Raw genomic sequence first — 25,028 nt, 5'->3', positions numbered from 1 at the left:
CAAGATATATGACACTTATGAATCTTCACATAAAAAATCCAAACAATCCCATCAAAATGAGAACAGACACTACTTTAAAAAAGACATACAGAGAGATGGCCATGGTATACTTCAAAAGATGCTCTTCATCCCTTATCATTAGGAAAATGCAAATCAAAACAACAGAGGTATCACTTCCCACAAGTGAAATTAGTACATTTAAAGAAGAACAAAAGCTTGGTCCAGAGTTGTAGTAAATAGGGTAGGATACTTGTCTTGCATATTGCTGGCTTAGATTCAATCCCCAGCATCCCATACTGTCTAGAACGCCAGAAGTGATCCCTCAGTGCAAAGCCAGGATTATGCAATGGAACACCAAATGCAAACAGAAAACCAAAACCAAAACCAAACCAAACCAAAACAATTAATGCTGGTAATATGTACCAATGACTAAAGAACCCTTGTCATTGTTGCTAGGAATGTCAATTGATTCATTGTCTTGAAAAACAATAAAATTACTTCCCCAAAAAGCTAAGAATTGATTTTCCATATAACCTAGCAATTCCACTTCTTAGCATCCACTCCAAGGCCTCAAAAAGACTTTTATTTTCTTTTTTTTTCATCGCCTCAAAAAGACTTTTTAAAAAATATTTTACACTTCTATATTCACTTCAGCGCTATTCACAATAGCCAAGATCTGGAAACAATTCAAGTACACAAGAACATATGACTGGGCAAAGAAACTGGGGAATATTACTAAGCTATACGAAAAAATGAAACCATGCAATTTGCAATTAGATTGATTGAAACAGAGGGTATCATGCTGAGTGAAGTCAGTCAGATGAAGATGAAAAACTACAGAACGATCTCCCTCATATGTAGTTATAATAAAACATAGCAAAACAAAAGGGAGGTGGTTCACAGAACTAAGCTTACCAATGGTGGGTGGTAAAAATAGACAGGAGGAGACATTGGGACAATGTAGGAGTAAAACAGACACTGACGGAGGTTGTGGGGCCAGGTCCTGTATGATTGAAACTCTTATCATTAACAGTATTGTGCGTTATGTAAGTCAATTTTCAATAAAAACTGAAAGAAGAACTTCAAACAGAGAAAAACAATTTTATTCTAAACAGCCTATGCCTACAACTTAGATGGAACATAAATTTTTACTTACTACATTTGGAAAAACATAAAGGGAAGTACTGGGGTAAAAGGTGTCTGGGCTTTGGTTATATTGGGGATAAGGGAAAGTGATATAGCTATATATTCAAAGCACAGACTCAACAACACTGAAGTCCTGACATCTAAGTTGCAACTACCAAGCATTAATATGCCTACCAAAGTGGCAGGAAGGGGTGGGGAATGTTATTTAGGGGTCAGAGGACAACAGTATGGGAGCACTGGTCATGGGAATTGGTACTGTTGTGGAATTGATGTTGCAATATTATATACCAAAAACTCAACTATCAATAACTTTGTAAATTATAATTAATTAAAAAATAAAATCTAAAAAAATTACAAAAGGTATTTAATAGGAAAATAGGTATTTATAGAAAGAAAGAAATGTTTTGCTATATGAAAATTTGTCTGTAACTGTGTCAAATTTGAACATAGGAAAAACAAAAATAAACAGATTTCCCCAGTTGAAAACAAATTACAATATTGTTTTTTACTGATCCATTTTAATTTTATTGGAGGGGTGAAATTGGGACACATCTGGTGGTGCCCCGGGCTTCACTTCTTGGGTCTTTCCTGAGGGGTTTACCTGGCAATATTCAAGGGACTATGTAGTAAGAAGTGAAATTGAATTTGCTGCATGCAAGACTGACACATTATCCACTGTACAAGTCCTTTCAGGAATAAATTTAAAGAAAAATAGTTCAGGTCTGATATCAAGGACTTTAATCCATTTTGATCTGACCTTTGTGCACAGCATTAAAAAAAGGTCTGAGTTCACTTTTTAGCAGTGTAATTGACCAGTTTTCCCAAAACCATTTGTTTTTTTTTTTCATTTTTTTCTTTTATTTAACCAACTTTATTACATACATGCTTGTGTTTGGGTTTCAGTCATGTACAGAACACCACACATCACCAGTGCAGCATTCCCATCACCAATGTCCAAAATCTCCCTCCTCCCCATGCAGCCCCCACCTGTACTCTAGATAGGCTTTCTATTTCCCTCGTACATTCTCATTATTGGGATAATTCAAAACGTAGTTATTTCTCTAACTAAACTCATCCCTGTTTGCGGTGAGCTTCATGAGGTGAGCTGTAACTTCCAGCTCTCTTCTCTTTTGTGTCTGAAAATTATTATTGCAAGAATGTCTTTCATTTTTCTTAAAACCCATAGATGAGTGAGACCATTCTGAGTCTTTCTCTCTCTCTGACTTATTTCACTCAGCATAATAGATTCCATGTACATCCATGTATAGGAAAATTTCATGACTTCATCTCTCCTGACAGCTGCATAATATTCCATTGTGTATATGTACCACAGTTTCTTTAGCCATTCATCTGTTGAAGGGTATCTTGGCTGTTTCCAGAGTCTTGCTATGGCAACTAGTGCTGCAATGAATATAGGTGTAAGGAAGGGATGCATGGCAAAGACCAAAGATCTTCTCTTATGTAATGAGAAGTGGATAATTATTACACTTGAAAAAAATTAAAACAATGTCCTATCATCACCTCTCAATATAATTTTGTACATTTGCTTCTTCAAATCAGACTTCAATCAAAAGTCATGCATAGGTTAGATTGTTCTAGCTGTTTCTGTTTTGGGGGAGGAACACATTTTGTGGTGCTCAGGGCTTACTCTTGGGCTTTGTGCTTAGGGATTACTTAGCAGGGTTTAGGCAACCATATGGGGTATAGGATCAAACTGGGGCAGGCCTCATATAAAGCAAGCACCTTAACTCATATAACTATCTCTGCATCTAAAATCTTTTTTAAAACAATTATTTTTTTTAAATAAAGACACCAGGGACTAGGTAGTTCATTCAGGGGTAAAGGGTGATGCCTTGCTTGTATAAGGACCAGAGTTCAATCTCAGGCATTTCACAGCTCCCTCAAACACTGCTGGACACTGCTCTGGAAGCCCCAAATTCAGCCAGGTATAGTCCAGGTGACCACCAAGCACTGTCATAGGGAATTTCTGGTTGCTTCTACACCCCTGGAGCCAAGCAACAATACATCGCCCGGGCCTAGCATTGAACTATCCGGTCTAGCTACCCAGACACTGTCTGGAGGCACCACGTGAAAGTACTACCTCTCCCCTCTTTGCCCCTTGGCCCCCTCACACAAATGCACATATCAAAACAGCCTCTCCATTGTTCAATCTCTCCAGCCTCTAAATTTCTACAATTTGTGTTTCTATTTAATATGTATACCTATCCTTCCTCCCTCCTTCTCTCTTTGCTTCCTTTCCTTCTCATTTTTTTCTTTTTGCTTGTTCTTTGTCTAATTGTGGCCAGGATAAGAGTTTTAATATAACGATGAACAGAAGTCACGATGACAAGTGCCTCTGAGAAGGAACATTTTCTTTTTTGTTTGTTTGTTTGTTTGTTTTTGTTTTTGGGCCACACCCATTTGATGCTCAGGGGTTACTCCTGGCTAAGTGCTCAGAAATTGCCCCTGGGTTGGGGAACCATATGGGATGCTGGGGGATCGAACTGGGGTCCTTCTTTGGCTAGCGCTTGCAAGGCAGACACCTTACCTCTAGTGTAACCTCTCCGGCCCGAGAAGAAACATTTTCAATACTTCACTATTAATTATGCTTGTTTGAGTTTATTTTTTGTAAAGAATTTTCATTTAAATTTTACTCTTTTCAGTGCTGCAAAACCATGAACTAGTGTTGACTCTTAACAAATACCTATTTTGCATCTGTAAAGACATAACTTTACTGTTAAGATCATTAAATACATTGTTAATCTTAAAATAATAAAATCCTATTTATTCATGTCATATAGCCAAATGCCTGTTAGAAAGCACATTGAATACCTTCCTAGGGTACTTCTATATAAGTATTGTCTGTTTGGCTAGCAAAGGAAAAGAGAACAAGTCAAGAAGATTAATAACGGTGCGAGTGCACAGAATCGCAAAGCTCTCTCATAAGTCCCCAACCAAACTTCCAGGGAGTATATATATGTACTATATATATATATACATATACTATATATATATATATATATGACACTGTCTCACATTTTATTTATTTATTTATTTGGTTTTTGGGGCCACACCCATTTGATGCTCAGGGGTTACTCCTGGCGAAGCGCTCAGAAATTGCCCCTAGAAGAAATGGCTGACTGTGGGGACTGCCAGGTGAGGTGCTGATTGCTTCACCTGCGGAGTCTCCGCCCTGCTGTGCTTCTTCTGAGGAAACTGAGGACCTGAAGGGAGCCCTATCCTGTGCTTCTCTGTCTTTTCTGAATCCTTGAAGCTCTCCTTAGAGCCCTGGGAAGCGAACCCCCCAAAAATTGCATTCTGAAGCTACCCAGCAAGCGAGTGAGTAAGAAATGGCTGACTTTACAAGCCCAGAAAGGGGAAGCCGCTGAACTCTGCTGGAACTCAGATGCCATCACCCCTATCTGCCTGTCTTCTGTGCTGTGCTCCATATTCGGCCTGATTTCATCCTGTGTGTGGCTCATCTGCGGATGGCTCACCTTCCCTGGAGCCTTTCCTGGAGGTGAGCTTACACGCCCAGAAAGGGGAAGCCACTGAACTCTGCTGGAACTCAGATGCCAGCACCCTTATCTGCCTGTCTTCTGTGCTGTGCTTCAATTTATCTACTGAGTTTTTCAGACCTGTTATTTGACCTGAAATTTCAGTTTGGAGTTTTCTGATTTCTATCTTCATATTCTCTTGATTCTTATTAGTGTTCTCTTCTATACTTTCTTTGAGTTCTTTGAACATCTTCCATATTGCGACTCTAAACTCCTTATCAGAGAGACTGACTAGTTGGTTGGTCATGTTCAAGTCATCAGAGTTGCCATCGTCATTCTCTATGTCTGGCGCTGGCCTGCATTGTTTCCCCATTGTCACACTTGTATTGTGAGTTTTTCTACGTGTTGTGGTTGTATTCATTGGCTGATGTGCACGGCCGGGAAGCGAAGTGGAGTGGCCGTGCTCCTCTGGCTCCATCTTTTCTGGGCTTGTAAACTCACCTCCAGGGAAGGCTCCAGGGAAGGTGAGCCATCCGCAGATGAGCCACACACAGGATGAAATCAGGCCGAAAATGGAGCACAGCACAGAAGACAGGCAGATAGGGGTGTTGGCATCTGAGTTCCAGCAGAGTTCAGTGGCTTCCCCTTTCTGGGCTTGTAAACTCACCTCCAGGGAAGGCTCCAGGGAAGGCGAGCCATCCGCAAATGAGCCACACACAGGATGAAATCAGGCCAAAAATGGAGCACAGCACAGAAGACAGGCAGATAGGGGTGCTGGCATCTGAGTTCCAGCAGAGTTCAGTGGCTTCCCCTTTCTGGGCTTGTAAAGTCAGCCATTTCTTCAGGTCCTCAGTTTCCTCAGAAGAAGCACAGCTGGGCGGAGACTCCGCAGGTGAAGCAATCAGCACTTCACCTGGCAGTCCCCACAGTCAGCCATTTCTTACTCACTCACTCAGTCGCTCGCTGGGTAGCTTCAGAACGCAGTTTTTTGGGGGTTCACTTCCCAGGGCTCTGAGGAGAGAGCTTCAAGGATTCAGAAAAGACAGAGAAGCACAGGACAGGGCTTCCTTCAGGCCCTCAGTTTCCTCAGAAGCATAGCAGGGCAGAGACTCCACAGGTGAAGCAATCAGCACTTCACCTGGCAGTCCCCACAGCCAGCCATTTCTTACTCCGAATGGGATTTTTTTAATATCTATTTCTTCTCTATCATTATCTGTATATAGGAAGGGCATTGGCTTTTGTGCTTTAAGTTTGTAGCCTGCCACTTTGCTATTTAAATATATTGCTTCTAGAAGCTTTCTGTTAGTCTTATGGTTTTCTAAATATAATATCATGTCATCTGCAAACAGTGAGAACCTGGCTTCTTCCTTTCCTATCTGGATGCCTTTGCTATCTTTTTCTTTCCTAATTGCTATGGCAAGTACTCCCAATTAAATTTATGGTCAATAGGAGTAGTGAGAGGGGGAAGCCAGATTTTAGAGGAAAAGCCAATGCTGTTTTTTTAAAATTCTTTCTTTGCTTTGGGGGACACACCTGGCTATGCTCAGAGATCATACTGATGGAGCTAATACAATGTTTTATCCCCCACCTATTAAGATAGAAGCAGGTGTAGAATTCTGGAATAAGTCTTATTGTTTTGTTGTCTGTGTGTTTTTGGTTTTGCTATTCTAGCCACTCTGCTTCTTTTGAAAGGGAAGATTTTTTTTTAATATTAAAACAACCTTGCCTTTCTTAAATGAGTCAATTCTGGTTGTAAAAGAATCTTTTTCCTATATTTATTTTACTAAGTTTTTGTTAGGAAACTTGTATGCATATTCCTTAAGTATGTTATCTTTTTGCAATGCCCTTACTGGACTCTGCTGTCCAAGTAACAATCATGTATATATAAAACGAATGTCAATTAAATTAATATTTGTTCCTAAAAACTTGATGGAGGTCAGTGGTGAAACTATCTGAGCTTCAACTATACTTAGAGTAATATTTCAATAAGACTACACAAAGTTTATAGGTCTTCTTGTTTGGGTTTTCAATTTTACTTAATTTTTACAATCACGGTGATTAATTTGTTTAAAATATGTCATAAATTTTATCTACTCCAGTAATAACTTTTGTATTCCTTTTTTGATCAATTTCCCCCAATTTTATACTACACATAATTATTTTACTGGCATGAACCTTTATGGTTTTTTAAATAATATCTTTAAGCACCATGATTACAAATGTGTTTGTAGTAGGGTTTCGGTCATAAAAAAGAACATCCCCCTTCACTAGTGCAACATTACCACCACCAATGTCCCCATCTCCCTTCTCCCCCACTGCTGCCTGTATATAAGACAGGCATTATAATTCTATCACTCACTATCATTGCTATGATAGTTGTTAGTGTAGTTATTTCTCTAACTGCACTCACCACTCTTTATGGTAAGCTTCATATCGTGTACTGGTCCTTCCAGCCCTCATCTCTATTGTCTCTAGGTATAACTGACATACTCTTATTTTTCTTAAATCCCACAGATGTGTGAGACTATTTTGAGTCTCTCTCCCATTTTTATAAATTTATTATTTGAAGAATAAAATCTTGTGTCTTTAGAATTATTTATACATTTCTATTTTATAAACTGTTTTTAATGTTTCCCCTCTTCTATTGTGCTTTTTCTCTAGCTTAAGAGGTATGCTTTAATCAAGACTTTAGCATTATTTCTTTTAAAATATATATTATGTATAGCTTCTAAAATTGAATTAATATAGCTTAAGCCCTATAAAGTTTCCTCAGAGACTGGCTTTGGCTTTAATTTGCACATATATTAGTATATTCTGTTTCATTAACAATCAGAAAAATATACTTTTCCAATTTTCATTGTGATAGCAGATTGATTAGAAAGAGATAGTGATCATTTAGAGTTTTGCTATTAAATTTCTAAATACCTTGTGATTTCTTCCTTTTCAAAACACTCATTTATTTTATATTTCTGCTGTAGTTACAAAAATAATAACTTCAATCATTTACTATTTCTTTTTGGTTTTTGGGCCATACCCGGTCATGCTCAGGGGTTACTCCTGGCTATGTGCTCAGAAATCGCTCCTGGCAGGAAATCAAACTGAGGTCCATCCTGGATCAGCTGGTGCAAGGCAAACGCCCTCCCACTGTGCTATCGCTCCGGCCTCAATCATTACTATTTGTTGAGACCACCCCTCTTGTTTTTGTTTTTTGTTTTTGTATTTTTAAATGGGGGGTCACACCCAGCAGCGCTCAGGGGTTACTCCTGGCTTTATGCTCAGAAATCGCTCCTGGCAGGCTCGGGGGACCATATGGGATGTCGGGATTCAAACCACTGTCCTTCTGCATGCAAGGCAAACACCCTACCTCTATGCTATCTCTCTGGCCCCAAGACCACCTTTCTTAACCAGTTTTGATAAAAAGAATCAAGTATACTTAAAAAGAATGTTGCTTGTTCTGCAATTGTTCACAGTGCCCTCATTTTTATCATTAGAAACCTCCACACTGTTGCTAATAATTCGGTAGCTTGGTTCTATCAACCATAAGAATAGTCTTTTAACTATATTTTAACTTGTCTGTCCTTTGATGAATGTATTTTAGTCTATGCTTTAGATATTCAAAACATATGTACTGTCTTCTCACGTTCACCAAGAAATATATATCAATAAAAAAACAACCTCTTTATCCCCAATATATTTCCTGTATTTATGCAGAATGTATACTAATTTCATATTCTATAAATAAAGCCACACAGAATAGTCCTCCTTTTGGTCTATTCTGAGTAACTACTTTCAACTTTTCTATTCTTCTACTTTCAACCTTTCTCCATTATTAGGTCTAATTAATGCTTTTCTTTTGTAGTCAGCTTAGAGTAGTCTTTATTCTTTTACCTACTTGGGAAATTTGACTTTTAATTGGAGGATTAGTTGTTTACATACAGTATAATTATATTTGTGTTTAAGTGTATAATCTCAGTGTGTTATTTGTATCATGTGTTCTATGTTCCTCTTTATTTTCTGTTATCCTTATTTCAATAATAACCTATTTGCATATCATTCCTTCTTTGTCCTCTATTCTGTTTCTCCATTTAGTATGTTATATATTTTAAACCTCCTTCTCTATTAGAGGCTATCCTATGGATTACAATACATATTCTTTGTTTAACAAGGGACTATATATATTAGTATTTTTATTTCCTGGATAGTTAAAAGATGTTAGAATACTTTAATTCCACTGACCTTCCCCTTTTCTTGGCCACTATTTTTCTCCCAAGCTTCTTAGAAACTAGAAGAATCAACTGTTCCTTTATCATGACATGGATGATACCGACTTTTGCAGAAATAGTTTCTTCTTTGTTTCATTTAACTTGTTCTCTATCCTTTCTATTTTACAAGACCTTAAGATATAACTAAAGTAGATTTTGAGTTAATAATACTTCACTGACAAGACTTTGAATTTTGTGTTTTTCTTATCAGGAACAGTGTGTGTGGGTGCTAGTATCAGAACTAATGTATATCCCTATCCATTACATATACAAGGCAAGGACTCTGACACTGACCTACTTCCTGCTCCCAACTTCCTAACACTGTTCTAAGGATTAAAGATATAGTAAGTATTATTTCTAGAAAGTTATATGGCACATAATGGTAAATAGTAGAGTTTCTCATCTTCTGTACTCTAAACATGTTGGACCAGGTAATTCCTTCTGTAGAAACTATCTTGTGGACTATCAGGGATGATTCCTGAACACAGAGTTTCAGAAGTGAATCCTAAGCACCACCAAGTGTGACCCTTAAACAAATCCCCATAAAGGTTTAAGTGCTGCTAAAAGTTAACCATGGGATTCTTGGGAGCACCTTATTCCATATATGCTGGAATAGAACATTTGAAATCAGAGGACACAATTCTTTCCTCTTTAACGTTAAACCTCAAGAGAGCCACTAAGAATGACAGTTCAAAATGGAAACAAATATTATAGTGAAACTCATTTCATTTCTAGCCTATATTCAAAGTATAATTAAGAAAGATTAATTAAATATAGAGAAAGAGAAAGCAAGTCAGGAGTCAGAGCCTGAGATAGTACAACCACCTGCTTACTTCTTTCTGTACAAACATATTGCATATGTACATATTTATGTGTATATACAATATATTATTCTCTAGTTCTCGATCAGTTTGGAAGCAGACTGAATAACTAAACTCAGATCATCCCGAGTCAAGATACTGTCACAGTGCAGGTCCTCTCACTGCCCCTGTGAGAGGGGCACACTGTGCATACCAGAACAGTGGCCTATCAACCCACTCTCCTTCCTGACCACACACTCCAGGTAAGTCAGGCCCTCAATATGTGTGTTCACTCTCCTATGGGCATTTATCTCCCCTACTTTCCTACTTGCTCTGAAGTTTGCTAAGGTTGTATGACAATCCTTAGGGAAAATCAGAAGTGACTAAGGCTCTTCCCAACACTATGCTTGAAAGCCACCCTGTGCCAACTTTCAGGCCACTTTCCTTTCTAATGACCTGATTCAAGTGATGACATGATGGAGGCACAATTTAAAGAAGGCAGATCTCAAGAGAGAAAGAAGCCCCATTCCCCAAGTCTCCTCTTAAATAAAGGAGACCCAGTAATCAGAAAATAAACACTAAACTCTAGTGGGCTTGGCATGAATAAGAAATACATTTCCAATGTGCTAAGCTATGAGAGTAAATCAGGCACAGCAACTGGCATGACCTTCCAAGCACCAAAGGGAGAGAAGTTTTTCTTGTGTTATATAAAATCCATCAGACTCCAAGGCAAGCACTGTACTTGAGTAATGCTCACCATGCCAAGGAAATGTGCCTTTTTGCCAGAATAGTTTCCCAATTTGCCTGGAATTAAATAGGTACATGAACAGCCAGCACAGAAACATGAAAGGACACAGGTTTTGATGTTAGGGACATGTGGTTTCCCCCCTCCAACAGTTCTTTAGTTTCATCTCCCTGGGCCTGTTTTTTCATCTATAGATGAGGGTAGTAACACATCTTAAGATTCCCTGTAAAAAAGGATTAAATGACAGAGAAAACACCTGCAGATCCTAGCAAATCTAAGGTATGCAATTAGTTCCCCCCACAACAACTACAAAATTAATAAGCTGGGAATTCGTTTACCCTTCCAATTAGAATACTAAGAAAGAGACCATCTTACAAAGGACTTTTATTTTCCATGCAAATGTTGATTCTTTGATTAAAAAAGAAGATATTTGACATTTATTTTTCCCGTAGGTCTAAATAAGAAGCAGAATTTAGATTTCAAGAAAATTGAAAGTATAAACAAAGGCAAAATTCATAAATTTTATAGTGATTTCCCCTTAGAAGAAAGGAAAGTCAGATTTCCAACATCACAAAAGTAGAACAGATGCTGACCAGAAAGAATATTAAGGAACTTCTTTCCCCTATAGAGTGGGGACAATTTGAGTCCACTGCTGGGAAAGCATGGGAAATCTTAAAGCTTTAAGCTGGCAACATCAAGCCTTCCACCTTGCCCAAATGAATTTCTGCAGGTGAAATTAGGCAAAGCAGTGAATCTTCTAGAATGCTTCTAGGGAGGCTTGGGAGAGAGCCGCCCACGTGCATGACTAAATATTCCCGGGACCATGCCCACCCTAGAGAGAGAAAGCAAACTATCCAGATGTCAGCAACTGCTGAATGCAATTAAGGTGAAGTTGTCCACTTTAACCATCAGAGTTGTCTCATCTTCCCCATGGTCCCAGCGTTTTCTACAAAAGCGCTCATCCACAGAACAAATAGAGGCTCCATTCAGCTCCCATCCCCAATCTCCCTCACACCTTCTCACAGAGGCAGAACGAAGCAGCGGTGGCCTATTTTTATATCTGGGCAATGCATTTTGTCGTGGAAACATGTAGGCTTCTTTGCATGGGGATGCTTTCTCAGAGGAGAGGCAGCACTTCACAGCCTTGCCCCCTCGCTGCATCACTCTCCCACCAGAATGCAAACCAGTGAGAGGGCTTGGGAGGTGGGAGTTAGAAGAGGATCCTGCGGGCATGCAGAAGACTACAGAGTATATAAGTTTGGATTCTCTGACTGGAATAAATGCAACTTCCTTCTTCCAGACAGGGAAGCCTGAAGCTTGGGCAAGAGCAGTGGGGAAGAGAAAGGGGAAGAGGAGGGAAGAGAGAGAAGAGAAGAGGGGAGAGAGAAAGGAAAGGAAAAGAGAGAGAAGAGAGGGAGAGTGAGAGGAAAGGAGAAGAGAGAAAGGAAAGAGAGAGGGGGAGAGAGAGAAAGAGAGAGAAAAAGATCAAGGTTGGGAAGAAGAAGAAAAACAAACCCCAAAGGCCAGTTCTTTCAGCTTTTAAGGACAAAAGGAGTTTAAGTGGATCTCTGTGTCTCTTTAACACGCATCTCCGGTGCCTTAAAGAGCAAACATTTTCTTGAACATTAAAAACTCTCTTTTAGCAAGGTCACAATGAGGCCACTTTATTAAAAATGAAAGGAGGAAACCCTTTCAAAGAAAGGAGGTTGTGCTGTACTTACAGTCGCTCCAGCTGCTTCAGATCCTGGAAGGCGCCTCTCTCGATGACGCTCACCTGGTTGTCTTCCAGATGCCTAGAATCAGAGCAGCAGCAAAGGTCAAGGAGAAGCAAATCTCTGGGCTCCTTAGGCTGGGCTTCAGGCCATGTGGGCACTGTCACCCAGCCCCTCCCAACAATCTGTGGACCCCTCTAGCATGATCAGTCTGGTGGGATAAGATAACTCCCATCCCAGCTTGGTGTCACTGTTACCAGGGTTTTGCCGCCTGCACACTTCTACCTGACAGATTGGTTTCCATGCCTCTATTTTAAGAATGTTCTCAGCAAATGTCCCCCCAAGCACTGCAGGATGTTGCACAGAAAGAAAGAGGTAAAAAAAATCCCTGCTCCCCCCCCAAAATAAAAAAACCACACATATATTCAGCATCTATTCTTTTGGAGCTCCCTCCTCCAAGGATTTAAAAATATTTCATTGTAAAGGGCTGGTGTTGTCTGGGTCACCTCACAGATAGGGTAAAGCTATTGTTGGATTACTGGCTCTGCCAAGAACCCCACTTGCCCTGTATCTGGTTGCTAGAGCTTGAGGCTATACCACACCAAGGCTAAAATTCCCCAGTTACAGTTTTATCAATGCAGAGATGCTCCAAACAGGTGATTAATAAGACTCATAAACTCTAGCTATGAGAGTGTGGTTCATGTCTGTGGCATAGCCTGAGAATTGGGCACATAATGAAATGTGTGTTTCCCTGACTTAGAGAAATGACTGTTTAAAATGGATTCCATGGATATGAAAAGAAGAACCAATAAGGCAGCTTGTCTTATAGTGAGGAGGCCGAGACCAGGCATAACTAGAAATTAGCAAGGATGCCAGGATGGAAGGTGGGGCTTAGGAAGTGTGTGGGTTCCTCTGGAAGAAGTCTGACATGCCCAGGACAGAAGTTGTCTTGAGAGAGGACTTGACTTTTTTTAATGGGGGAAAAGCTTTATTTGTTAAGTGGTAATTTTTTAACTTTATAAAAATATCTTTATTTAAGCATCATGGTTCCAAACATGTTTGTAGTTGGGTTTCAGTCATAAAAAAATATATACTCCCCTTCATCAGTGACCCTTCCAATGCCCCCTTCCCCTATCCCTGTCTGCTATGCCTAAGGGTGAAGAACATAGGAACTTCTGTTCACCTTTATACTACAAATCCTAATACAGAAGATAAGCCTCTTAATAAAGGCTTGAGGTCCAGGACATACACATCTCCTACATGCAAAGACCTAAGTTTGATGCCTGGTACTGGGCGGCATGTGATGTCCCACCCAGCATAGTTCTGGAGACCCCTAAGTACTGATGGGACAGAGAAGTATCAATCACATTTATAAGGCCCAGACCAACCATCTGTCTAGATTGGCCCAAAATCACTGATGTGGCTCTCAGGCCCCTGAGCACTGCTTGGGAAGTTAAGAAATTAAGAATAAAAATAAGAATGTATGTAATCAAGGTGTTTAAATAAAATAAAAAAAGAAAAATCTTTAAAAAAAAAAGAATAAAAATAAGGGTGTCAGAGAAACAGTATGGAGTTTAAATCACTGACTTTGTGGGTATTTTTTAAAATAAATACATTTATTTATTATTTATTATAAAATCTTTATGTAAGCACCATATTTAAGCATGATTGTAGTTGGGTTTCGGTCATAGACAGAACTGCCTCCTTCACCAGTGCAACATTCCCACCACCAATGCCCCCCACTTCCTTCCCAAACCCTTTCTGTATTCGAGACAGGCATTCTACTTCTTTCACTCTGTAAGATGGTCAGATAGTTTTAGCGTAGTTATTTTTGCTAACTGCACTCAACACTCTTTGTGGTGAGCTTCATAGACATTGTATGTTGCTAATCCAGGTTGGATCCTCAGTACCTCATATGGCCACCTGAACACTACTAGGAGTGCTGTCTGAGCACTGAGTACTATGGGTGTGGCCCAGCTACCAAATTAATTATGTAAAAAAGTGAAAATAAAAGCTAATGAACTGATAAATTATAGGAGACTTTGGGCCACCATACATATCATCCAGAATAAAAAAAAAAAGGTTTGTCTAAGTTACTTGTGCAGTTTCTTAGTGATAGAGAGGAGTATTTTGTTTGGGCTGAATTATATATTTCACTTTATTTCTTTGTTGAAAGAATTAAGAAAGAAGCTTAGCATACGTACACACCACAAAATAACCTCATTTTAAAAATTCAGTGCACATGTTTCTAAACATTGAAACTTGGAAGAGTGAGTATGGCTCAGGGAGGCCACCTGAGTCCCCAGTCTGCTATACTTTGACATGGATGAGATACCTGGACACTGGAGATGGGTCCCTTATGGATTCCTCAATGAACAGACATGAATACAATGACATGGAAAGCCTAAGGATTTCCAAGGAGAAACTATTTGTATTAAGTCACACAGCTAGCTCTCAGGTTCTAGTTTAGAATCCCTTGCCTTCCTCCCTCCCTCCCTCCCTCCCCTCCCCTCCTTCCTTCTTTCCCCCCTCCTTCCTTTCTTCCTTATTTCCTCCATCCTTCCTAACATCCCTTCCTCACTCCTTATCTCCTTCCTTCTCTCTCACCCTTCTCCCTCTCTCCTACCTTCTTCCTTCCTTCCATCCTTCCATCTTACCTTTCTTCCTCCATCTTTCCTCACCTCCTTTCCTCCCTCCTCCTTCCTCCCTCCCTACCTCTTTCCTTCCTTTCTTTCTTCCTCTCTCCTTACCCCTCCCTCCTTAGCTCCTTCCTCCTTACTGTCTTCCCTCCCTCCCTTATCTCCTCCTTCCCTCCTTCCTTTCTTCTACCATCCTTCCTTCACTCCTTCCCTCCCTCCTCCTTCCTTATTTCCTTTCCTCCCTCCTCTCTCCCTCCCTCCTTCCTTTCTTCCTCCCTCCATCCCTCCTTTTCTCTCCCTACCTCTTTCCTTCCTTTCTTCCTCTCTCCTTACTTCCTCCCTCCCTCCTTACCTCCTTACCTTTCTTTCTCTTTCCCTCTTTTCCTCCCTCCCTCTCTATCTCCTCCCTCCTCCTTACCTCTTTCCTTCCTTCCACTCCTCCTTTCATCCTTCCTTCCAACCTTCCTTCCTTTCTTCCTCCCTCCTTCCTTCCCTCTCTTCTCTTCCTCCTTCCTTCCTTCCCCCTCCTCCCTTCTTCCCTATCTCTTTTCTTCCTTCCATCTTCTTCCTTACTTTCTTCCCCTCTTCCTCCCTTCTTCCCTCCTCCTTCCTTCCCCTTCCTTCCTTCCTTCCTTCCTTCCTTCCTTCCTTCCTTCCTTCCTTCCTTCCTTCCTCCCTCCCTCCCTCCCTCCCTCCCTCCCTCCCTCCCTCCCTCCCTCCCTCCCTCCCTCCCTCCCTCCCTTCCTTCCTTCCTTCCTTCCTTCCTTCCTTCCTTCCCTTTTCTTTTCTTATTATTTTAAATTTTTAGGCCAACAACAACAATGACCAGGACTTACTCCAGGTTCTGTGCTCAGGGATCACTGTTGGCAATGTTCAGGGAACCATATGTGCTGCTAGGAATGGAAGCCAGGTCAGGAGAGTCCAAGGTTAGTGTCTTTCCAACTGTACCAACTCTCCAACACTCCTTGCCTGCTTTCTTTTAACTAATGATGTGACATTCAGCTTTTAGTCAACTTTTAAGACTGAATTTCCTCATTTTTTAAATGTGGGGGAAAGTCCCATTACAGTGAGAAAACACCACTCTTCAGTATTTAATCCAGGGTCTGAAGTACAGTTGATGGCTCAATGAAGGCTCTTGTCCTTCCCTTCTTGTCCTCTGTCATTCTATCATATGGCTAGGAGGGCCTTAGAATGCTAAGAAGCTTCCATTAGCATACCTTGCTAACAGGGAACCAGTTCAACAACAGGATTAGAGGCTGTGTTTCTACTGTTTCTACTATTCAACTGTGTTTCTTTTTTTTTTTTTTAATTATTACAATAATTTTTATTTTGACCAAAGTGGCTCACATATCTTTCACAGTAATATTTTAGGTACATATTAACAATGTATCAGGGGAATTCCCATCACCAAAGTTGTCCGCCCTCCACCCCCATTCCCAGCTTGTATCCCATATCCTCCTCCCATAACCCCCCCCCCCAAGGCACAGTAAATATTAGGGAAATTAGAAAGGAATTCCCTTGGCCTAAGAGATAAAAGGTTTGTCCGCCCTTGAAGTATACTGTCATGGGAATAACTACATACACCTTGCGTATTCAACTGTGTTTCTACTCTCAATCAATCCATCCAGAACTTGTCATCATTTCCCAATTATAACAGGACCAACAATGGCACATTAGTTTTTGATAAATCTCTTCATTTTATACTAATTTACTTAGCACTAATAGATTTGTTTGTTTTCAGAAAGGGAAGTGTAGGAATTGAAAATATACATATATTTGAGGTCTTTCCTTTCTCTACCTCAGCTACATCAAGAAAGGTCTTTGACTCTGGCTTTTTCCTGTTGGGGTCAGATGATGAGAATTACCAATGACAGATCAGGGAACATAAAGAGAATCAGACCAGAGATTCATTCCCAGCTCCCTTACCATAGCATCACTTCTTGTTGACTGTGCCCCTTTACTTTTATAAAACCATATCATTTTTTGCTTTTGGGGGGGCACACCCAATGACACAGGGGTGTTACTCCTGGCTATGTGCACAGAAATCACTCCTGGCGTGGGGGCTCATATGGGATGCTGGGGGATCGAACCATGGTCTGTCCTAGGTTAGCATGTGCAAGGCAAACTCCCTACCACTTGTGCCACTGCTCCAGCCCCAAAACCAGATCATTTTTAATCTCTTCTCATTTGTCATTTGTGAAAAGTCATCTCTTTCCTTCTGGGATCCTAACAGATCCCATCTCAGGTCCTTTTTAGGTGTATTTCCTAACTATTCATAATCTAATATTGACCTTAATGATTCAAGCAAAACTAGCCAACCAACAACTAGCATACATTTAATTAACCCAGTGAATGAATGAGTTATAAACCTCCCATTCAGACTTTAAACTGAGTTGCAATTTAGGAATTTGTATTAAAATCATTGATAACACTTTAATTTTACTGGCCACCAGCAGGAAGATATGGAATTCAGGATGGACATCTAGAAAAGCAATTTATAGCCTAAGTCTGTTCTAAGTTAAAGGAACACAGACTGTGTTCATTTTCAGCTCTTTTGGCATAGCTAGAATTTTTTTCTTAAACTGGATCAGAATCGGAAATGGCCCCATGGGGATATGATGATGGTTGGGTGGAGTTTAACTCTTTAATAAACCTCGCTTTAGATAAAGCTGGCTCCCATCTTGTGACAGCCCACCAAGACAGAAACTATAATTGATACCACTGGAAGAGACTTTTCCCTACTCCTGCCCAGTGAGTGAAAGGATCTCTCTGGGAAATTTTTATATCTTCTCCTAAAATTCACTGTCTTTTGGAGAAAAATGCCTTAGGATAAAGCCCCAAATTCCCCAATATTACCAATCACCTACACTGTAATAACTGCTCTGTATGAAAATAGGTGCCAAATTCAGTTGTTCAAGATAAGAATGACTTTTCTAGCTTCATTATAAATTCTAAGTAACAAACAGGGAATGTGCCAAGGTGACTAAATCTTTAAAAGATAATTGTCGAAGTTCTCAGAGAAAAGGACAGATTATGGGAAATATGGTTTAAATGTCTAGATTTAAAAACTCATTGGAATTAGTGAGAGAGAATTTCAGTTCTCCTTCCCAGCTGCTTCTCACTGAGTAATAAAGAAGCAATTACGGGGCAGAGTTTGAGCTATTAAAGAAGATAAGAAAATACTATGATATCAACCAAGTTGAGGGGCATTAGATGATTTTGATATGATTTATCAAAATAAAAATTTATTCAACCTTAACCCTAGCTAAAAAGATAAACTGCAAAGAAACATAGCAGACCATCCAAAAGGTAATAATATCTTTTATGATTATTTTAAACTTTCTATTTGCAGAAAGAAAACAAACATCAAAATTTTTATTAGTCTTTTTAATATAATAGTAAGAAAATCAAAGGATTATTTTGACTGCTAGAAAAGGAAGCATTCAGTGAAAATTTTGATTTTTATGAAAGGAAATCTCTTACAGATGCATGAGGAGAAATGGAGGAAGAAGGAGAAAGCAGCTGCTAAATGTCAGTTCTTAAAATGACCAGAATTTACTGATTATATCTCTTCAATAGAAAATACCCTATAGGCTGGGCAGATGGTTCAAAAAGTTGGCATGCACACTTGGCATGCACTGGGTTCCAGATTCAACCCCCAGCACAACACGGTTTCCTTCACACATTGGAGACAACCCTGGAATTCCCCAGCACTGCTGTGAGTGGCCTTTATTAAAATGTTTAATGTCACCTTCATAGGTTTCTAAGCCTGTTATATAATGAAAATGAACTTCAGTACTGCATGGGGATTAGAAAGAATTCTATGTTTCCTTCTTCTTACTTTGTTACCTGCTAAATTGACTTGGGACATTAAAATCAACCTAGGTCTGTTTCCTATGGACAAATAGGTATTAAAAATAATACCTATCTGTTACTTCTTGGTTTATGAAAGGTCTTATCTATCAGGATTATAATCATTACCACTGCATACTTTTCAATCAGAAATACAAAGTTTTATAATGTTCCATAAGTTGCAGTGAGAATAGACTATTCATAAAACCATACAGCATTTTTGTGATAACTAAAAGTGAGATAAACTCTCTTCCAGGTTGAATTGCTTCTCAGTCCCACACACAAAAATCATATGTTTATGTTCTATCCCACGGATCTATGAAAATGTTGCCTTGGACAAGAAAGATAATTCTATGATTGGTGCAAGAAAAGCATCATTTGGAGTTCTGCCGTGTGTCTGTAGCACAGCAGACATCTCTGGACTTTTCTCTGTTTGCTTTGGCCTAAGAACTGATCCTGTGTGGCATTCTTTCCTGAGGGCTTCTATTCCTTGGAGGTGAGTTAACCCGCCCACAAAGGGTGGAGCCAGAGGAGCATGACTGCTCCACTTCACTTCATGGCTGTGCACATTATCTACATAATGAATACCACCACATGTAGAAAACTCACAATACATGACAATTGGGAAACAACACAGACCAACACCAGGCATAGAGAATGAAGATGACAACTTTGATGAACCAAAAATGTCCAATCATCGAGTTAGTCTCTCAGATATGGAGTTTAGAGAAGAAATATGGAGGGTGTTCACAGAACTCAAAGAAAGCATAGATCGAATTAAACAAAACACTAAAAAGAATCAAGAGAATATGAAGATAGAAATCAGAAAACTCCAAACTCACGTAACAGGTCAAATAACAGGTCTGAAAAACTCAGTAGACAAATTGAAAAAGTCCATGGAAAGCATCTCCAAAAGGATAAAAGCAGTTAAGAATAGTATTAGTGATCTAGAAGATGGAATGCATAACAACTCCATACAGCAGAAGAGATTGGAAAAAAGCCTTAAAGCAAATTATCAGACAATGGAAATATTACTCAAAGAATGCGAACAGATAAAAATAGAAGTCTTTGATAAGTTCAACTGAAACAACATTAAGAATCATTTGAGTCCCAGAGACCCAGGAAGAAAATCTCCAGGAAGAATCAACAGTCAAGAACATCATCACAGAAAAACTACCAGAAGTAAAGAATACATATCACCAAATTCTGCATGCCCAAAGAGTACCAGCTAAAAGAGACCCCAGGGAAAACACGCCAAGATACATTCTAGCCACAATGACAAATCCCACAGATAAAGACAGAATACAGAAAGCAGCAAGATCAAAAATAAATTACATTCAAGGGAGCATCCTTAAGATTTACAGCAGACCTGTCACAAGACACACTCAAGGTCAGAAGGCAGTGGTGGGACATAGTGACAAAACAATGAAAAAGATGCTTCACCTAGAATACTGCACACAGCAAAACTCACTTTCAGGTTTGTAGGAAGTATACATAGCTTCACAGATAAAAACAGCTCAGAAACTTTACAGACTCAAAACAAGCCTTAAAAGAAAAACTGAAAGGTCTACTTTAAGACAAGATTGAACAACAGACACACCAAACATCTACACAATGACAGCTCTAAATCCCAAGACAATTATCTCTCTCAATGTCAATGGACTAAAAGCACCTGTTAAGAGACACAGCGTGGCTAAATGGATCAAAAAAACTGAATCCAACCTTCTGCTGCCTACAAGAAACACACACCTGAATAGTCAGAACAAATATAGACTCAAAAGTAAAGGCTGGAGGAAAATCATGCAAGCAAACAATACCCTTAAAAAAAGCTGGAGTAGCCATACTAATATCAAATGACACAAACTTTAAACTCAGAAAAGTCGTAAGGGACAAAGATGGACATTTTGTACTAATCGAGGGATATGTACAGCAGGAATAAATCACTCTTCTAAACATATATGCATTCCATGAGAGACCAGCAAAATATTTAATACAATTATTGACAAATCTGAAAAAGATATCAATAACAACACAATAATTGTGGGAGACCTCGACACAGCCCTGTCAACACTTGATAGGTCAAGCAGACTGAAACCCAACAAAAATATACTAGACATGAAAAGAGAAATAGAAGAAAGAGGCCTAGTAGATATATTTAGAACACTCCACCCACAGAAACCTGGATACACATTCATCTCTAATGTACATGGGTCATTCTCCAGGATAGATCACATGGTGGCACATTAAACACATCTCCACAAAATCAAGAGGATAAAAATTTTGCAGGCTACCTTCACTGACCACAGGCTATAAAATTAGACGTCAACTACAAAGGGACAAAGAATAAAAACTTTAACACCTGGAAATTAAATAGCCTACTACTGAACAACTAGGGTCTGAGATAAAATCAAAGAGGAAATCAAAACTTTCCTGGAAACAAATGACAATGAAGACAAACTCTCAGAACCTATGGGACACAGCAAAAGCTGTACTGAGAGGAAAATTTATAGCTTTGCAAGCACATATAAGGAAGGAAGAGGGGGCATACCTGAATAGCTTAATGACGCAGCTTATAGAATTAGAAACTGATCAACAAAAGGAACAAGAAGTAAGACAGAAGAAAATAACAAAGCTTAGAGCAGATATCAATGAAGTAGAAACTCAAAAAACAATCTGAAAAATCAATGAAAGCAGAAGTTGGTTCTTTGAAAAAAAAACAAACAATATTGATAGATCATTGGCAAAACTAACAAAGAAAGAGAGAGAAATTGGTAACACATATCAGAAATGAAAATGGGGAGATCACTACAGACATTGCAGAGATTCAGAGTAATAGAGACTACTTTGAGAAACTCTATGCCATGAAACATGAGAACCTGGAAGAAATGAATAAATACTTGGACTCATAATATTATATGATTGAATAAGGAGGATGTAGCATATCTAAACACCCCATCATTATTGAGGACATTAAAATGATAATCAAATGTCTGCCCAAAAATGAAAGTACAGGCACAGATGGATTCACTAATGAATTCTTTCAAACCTTTCAGGATAAACTACTACCAATCCTGGCCAGACTCTTTCACAAAATTGAAAAAATGGGAACACTTCCAAGTTTTGATGAAGCCAACGTAACCTTGATACTTAAACCAGACAGAGATGCTACCAAAAAAAAAAGAAAATTACAGACCAATATCCCTGTTGAACACAGATGCAAAGATCCTCAACAAAATCCTGGCAAATAGGATTCAATGCCTCATCAAGAAGGTCATTCATTATGATCAAGTAGGTTTCATCCCAGGAAATGCAAGGATGGTTTAACATCCATAAATCTATCAACATAATATACAACATCAACAACAAGAAAAATAAAAATCACACGATCATATGAATAGATGCAGAGAAAGTATTTGATAAGGTCCAGCACCCATTCTTTTTTTTTTTTTTTTTTTTTTTTTTTTAGGTTTTTGGGCCACACCCGTTTGACGCTCAGGGGTTACTCCTGGCTATGTGCTCAGAAATCGCCCCTGGCTTGGGGGGACCATATGGGACGCCGGGGGATCGAACCACTGTTCGTCCTATGCTAGCGCTTGCAAGGCAGACACCGTACCTCTAGCGCCACCTTCCTGGCCCCCCAGCACCCATTCTTGACAAAAACTCTCAGCAAGATAGAAATGAAAGGGACCTTTCTCAATATAGTTAAGGCCATCTACCACAATCCAATGGCAAATATTATTCTCAGTGGAGAAAACTTAAAGCCTTTCCTTTAAATTCTGGTACAAGACAAGGCTGTCCTCTCTCTCAACTGCTGTTCAACATAGTACTAGAACTATTTGCTATAGCAATAAGGCAAGAAAAAGATATCAAGGTGTATACTGGTGATATTGGTGCATAAAAAGGTCATTGATTTTTGTGTTTTAATTTTGTAGCCTGCCACATTGCTATATGAATCTATTGTTTCTTGAAGATTTTTGGTAGAGTCTTCAGTGTTTTTTAAGTTCAGTTTCATCATCTGCAAACAGTGAGAGCTTGACTTCTTCCCTTCCTATCAATAGCCAGACTCTGGAAACAACCAAGATGCCCTTCAACAGATAAATGGCTAAAAACTGTGGTACATATACACAATGGAATATTATGCAGCTGTCAGGAGAGATGAAGTCATGAAATTTTCCTATACATGGATGTACATGGAATCTATTATGCTGATTGAAATAAGTCAGAGGGAGAGAGATAGATGCAAAATAGTCTCACTTATCTATGGGTTTTAAGAAAAATAAAAGACATTTGTACAATAATTCTCAGAGACAAAAGAGAAGAGGGCTGGAAGGTCCAGCTCATGACATGAAGCTCACCACAAAGAGTAATGAGTGCAGTTAGAGATACAACTATATTGAGAACTATCATAACAATGTGAATGAATGAGGGAATTAGAAAGCCTATCTAGAGTACAGTTGGGAGTGGGGTTTGGAGACAGGAGATTTGGGACACTGGTGATGTAAATGTTGCATTGGTGAAGGCAGATGTTCTTTACATGACTAAAACCCAACTATAATCATATTTATAATCAAGATGTTTGAATAAATATATTAATATAAAAAGAACTCTAGCACCCCACTGGGATAAAATCAGTTTTTTAAGGAAAAGAGAAGTTAGAAAAGACACTCATAAGCACAGGAAGTGGGGAATACAAATGAGAATCACCTGTATTTTTATTGATAAGTTGAAAACACACAGTATGCAGAATTCTTTAGTAACAGGAAAAGAAAAGAAAATATAGGTAATAATCAAATGTTGAGGGCTAGAGCAATAATATGCTGAGCATGGAACCAACAGTAAACCATGAGCACCACTATTTGTGTCCTCAAAACAAGCAAAACAAGCAAACAAAACCTCTGTCACTTATCTATGCCTATGACAAATAAAATATAGGAGTCTCTAGCAAAAGCTTTATTTTATTCTCCATTCCCTTCCCTACCCCCCCCCCACTTACCTTTCCTGCTTTTGTTGTGGTGACTGATAATCCCACACTATTTTTTGGTCATAGTGCTCAGAGGGGGCACACACCAGCTTGCACAGATGCTTACTTGGGGGTTACCTTTTTGGTTATATTGGATCACATTCTGGATTGTAGGGCTCCATGGCGCTTCTGGAATACACTCTATATTCTCTGAAACATGCTTACAGAGTTGGAGGTCTCAGCCCAGGCACAAGCAGCACAGCTTTCAAGATCTCACTATGCATGCAGCAGAGCTGGGGATCAAACTCATGATCTCATGGCTGAAGTAATAGCACAGCAGTAGGGCCTTTGCCAAGCATGTGGCTGACTCAGGGCCAACCTGGGTTTGATCCCAGCATCCCGTATGGTCCTCCAAGCCAGGAGTGATTTACAAGCACATAGCCAGGAGTAACCCCTGATCATCACCAGGGTGGCCCCAAACACAAAACATAAAAACAAAACAAAAACAAAACAAAACAAACAAAAAGCATCATTTACTGCAAGGACTTAACCCCAAGCACCATGTAGTTCCTCAAATATTGCTTGAGCAATCCCATGTACAGAGCCTGGACCATCACTAAGGGAGAAAGGAAGGAAGGAAGGAAGGAAGGAAGGAAGGAAGGAAGGAAGGAAGGAAGGAAGGAAGGAAGGAAGGAAGGTAGGGAGGGAAGGAGGGAGGGGAAGGAGGAGGAGGGAAGGGGAGGGGGAGGAGGGAAGAAAAAGGAGGGGAGGGAGGGAGGAAGGAAAGGAAGGAAAGAAGGAAGGCAGGAAGGGAGGGAGGGAGGGGAAGAAGAGGGAGGGGAGGGAGGGAGGGAGGGAGGGGAAGGAAGAGGAGGGAAGGGGAGTGAGGAGGAAGGGGAGTGAGGAGGAAGAGGGAAGAAGAGGAAGGGGAGGGGGAGGGAGGTGTGAGAGAAAGGAGAGATAAAGAGAAGGGAGGAAGAGAGGGAGAAGAGGGAAGGGGAGGGAGGGGAGAGAGGGAAGGAGGAGGGGTGAGAGAGGGGAGGGAGAAAGGGAAAAGAGAGAAGGAGGAGAGGGAAGGGAGGGAGGAAAGGAGGGGAGGGGAGAGGGATGGGAGGAAGAGAAAGGAGAAGGGAAGGAGGGAAGAAAGAAATGAAGAAAAGAGAGGGAGGGAAGAAAGTAAGAAAGGAAAGAAGGAGAGAGGGAGGGAAGGACAGAAGGAAAGAGGGAGGGAAGGGAGGAAGGAAAGGGAGGGAAGGAAGGAAGGGAAGGAGGAAGGGATGGAGGGAAGGAAGAAAGGAAGGTAGGAAGGAGGGGGAAAGGAAGAATGGAAGGAGGAAAGAAAGGTAGGAAAGGGAGGCAGAGAGAAGGGAGGAAGGAAGGAGGTGAGAGGGAAGAAAGGAAGGAGGGAGGGAGAG

General features: G+C 39.9%; 1 protein-coding gene across 1 annotated transcript in view; it reads right to left on the bottom strand.

Annotated features, from left to right (window-relative positions):
* Positions 1–25,028, bottom strand: part of SLIT3 (slit guidance ligand 3) — a 527,919-nt gene that overhangs the window by 449,965 nt on the left and 52,926 nt on the right. The window contains exon 3 of the mRNA XM_049774569.1: positions 12,172–12,243. Coding sequence (XP_049630526.1) covers positions 12,172–12,243 — 72 coding nt within the window. The remainder of the gene's footprint in view (positions 1–12,171; positions 12,244–25,028) is intronic.

The sequence above is a fragment of the Suncus etruscus genome, chromosome 6, assembly GCF_024139225.1.
Source record: "Suncus etruscus isolate mSunEtr1 chromosome 6, mSunEtr1.pri.cur, whole genome shotgun sequence".
In the NCBI taxonomy this organism is placed as follows: domain Eukaryota; kingdom Metazoa; phylum Chordata; class Mammalia; order Eulipotyphla; family Soricidae; genus Suncus; species Suncus etruscus.
Note: the sequence above shows the minus strand (reverse complement) of the source record. Positions and strands in the feature narration are given on the sequence as shown.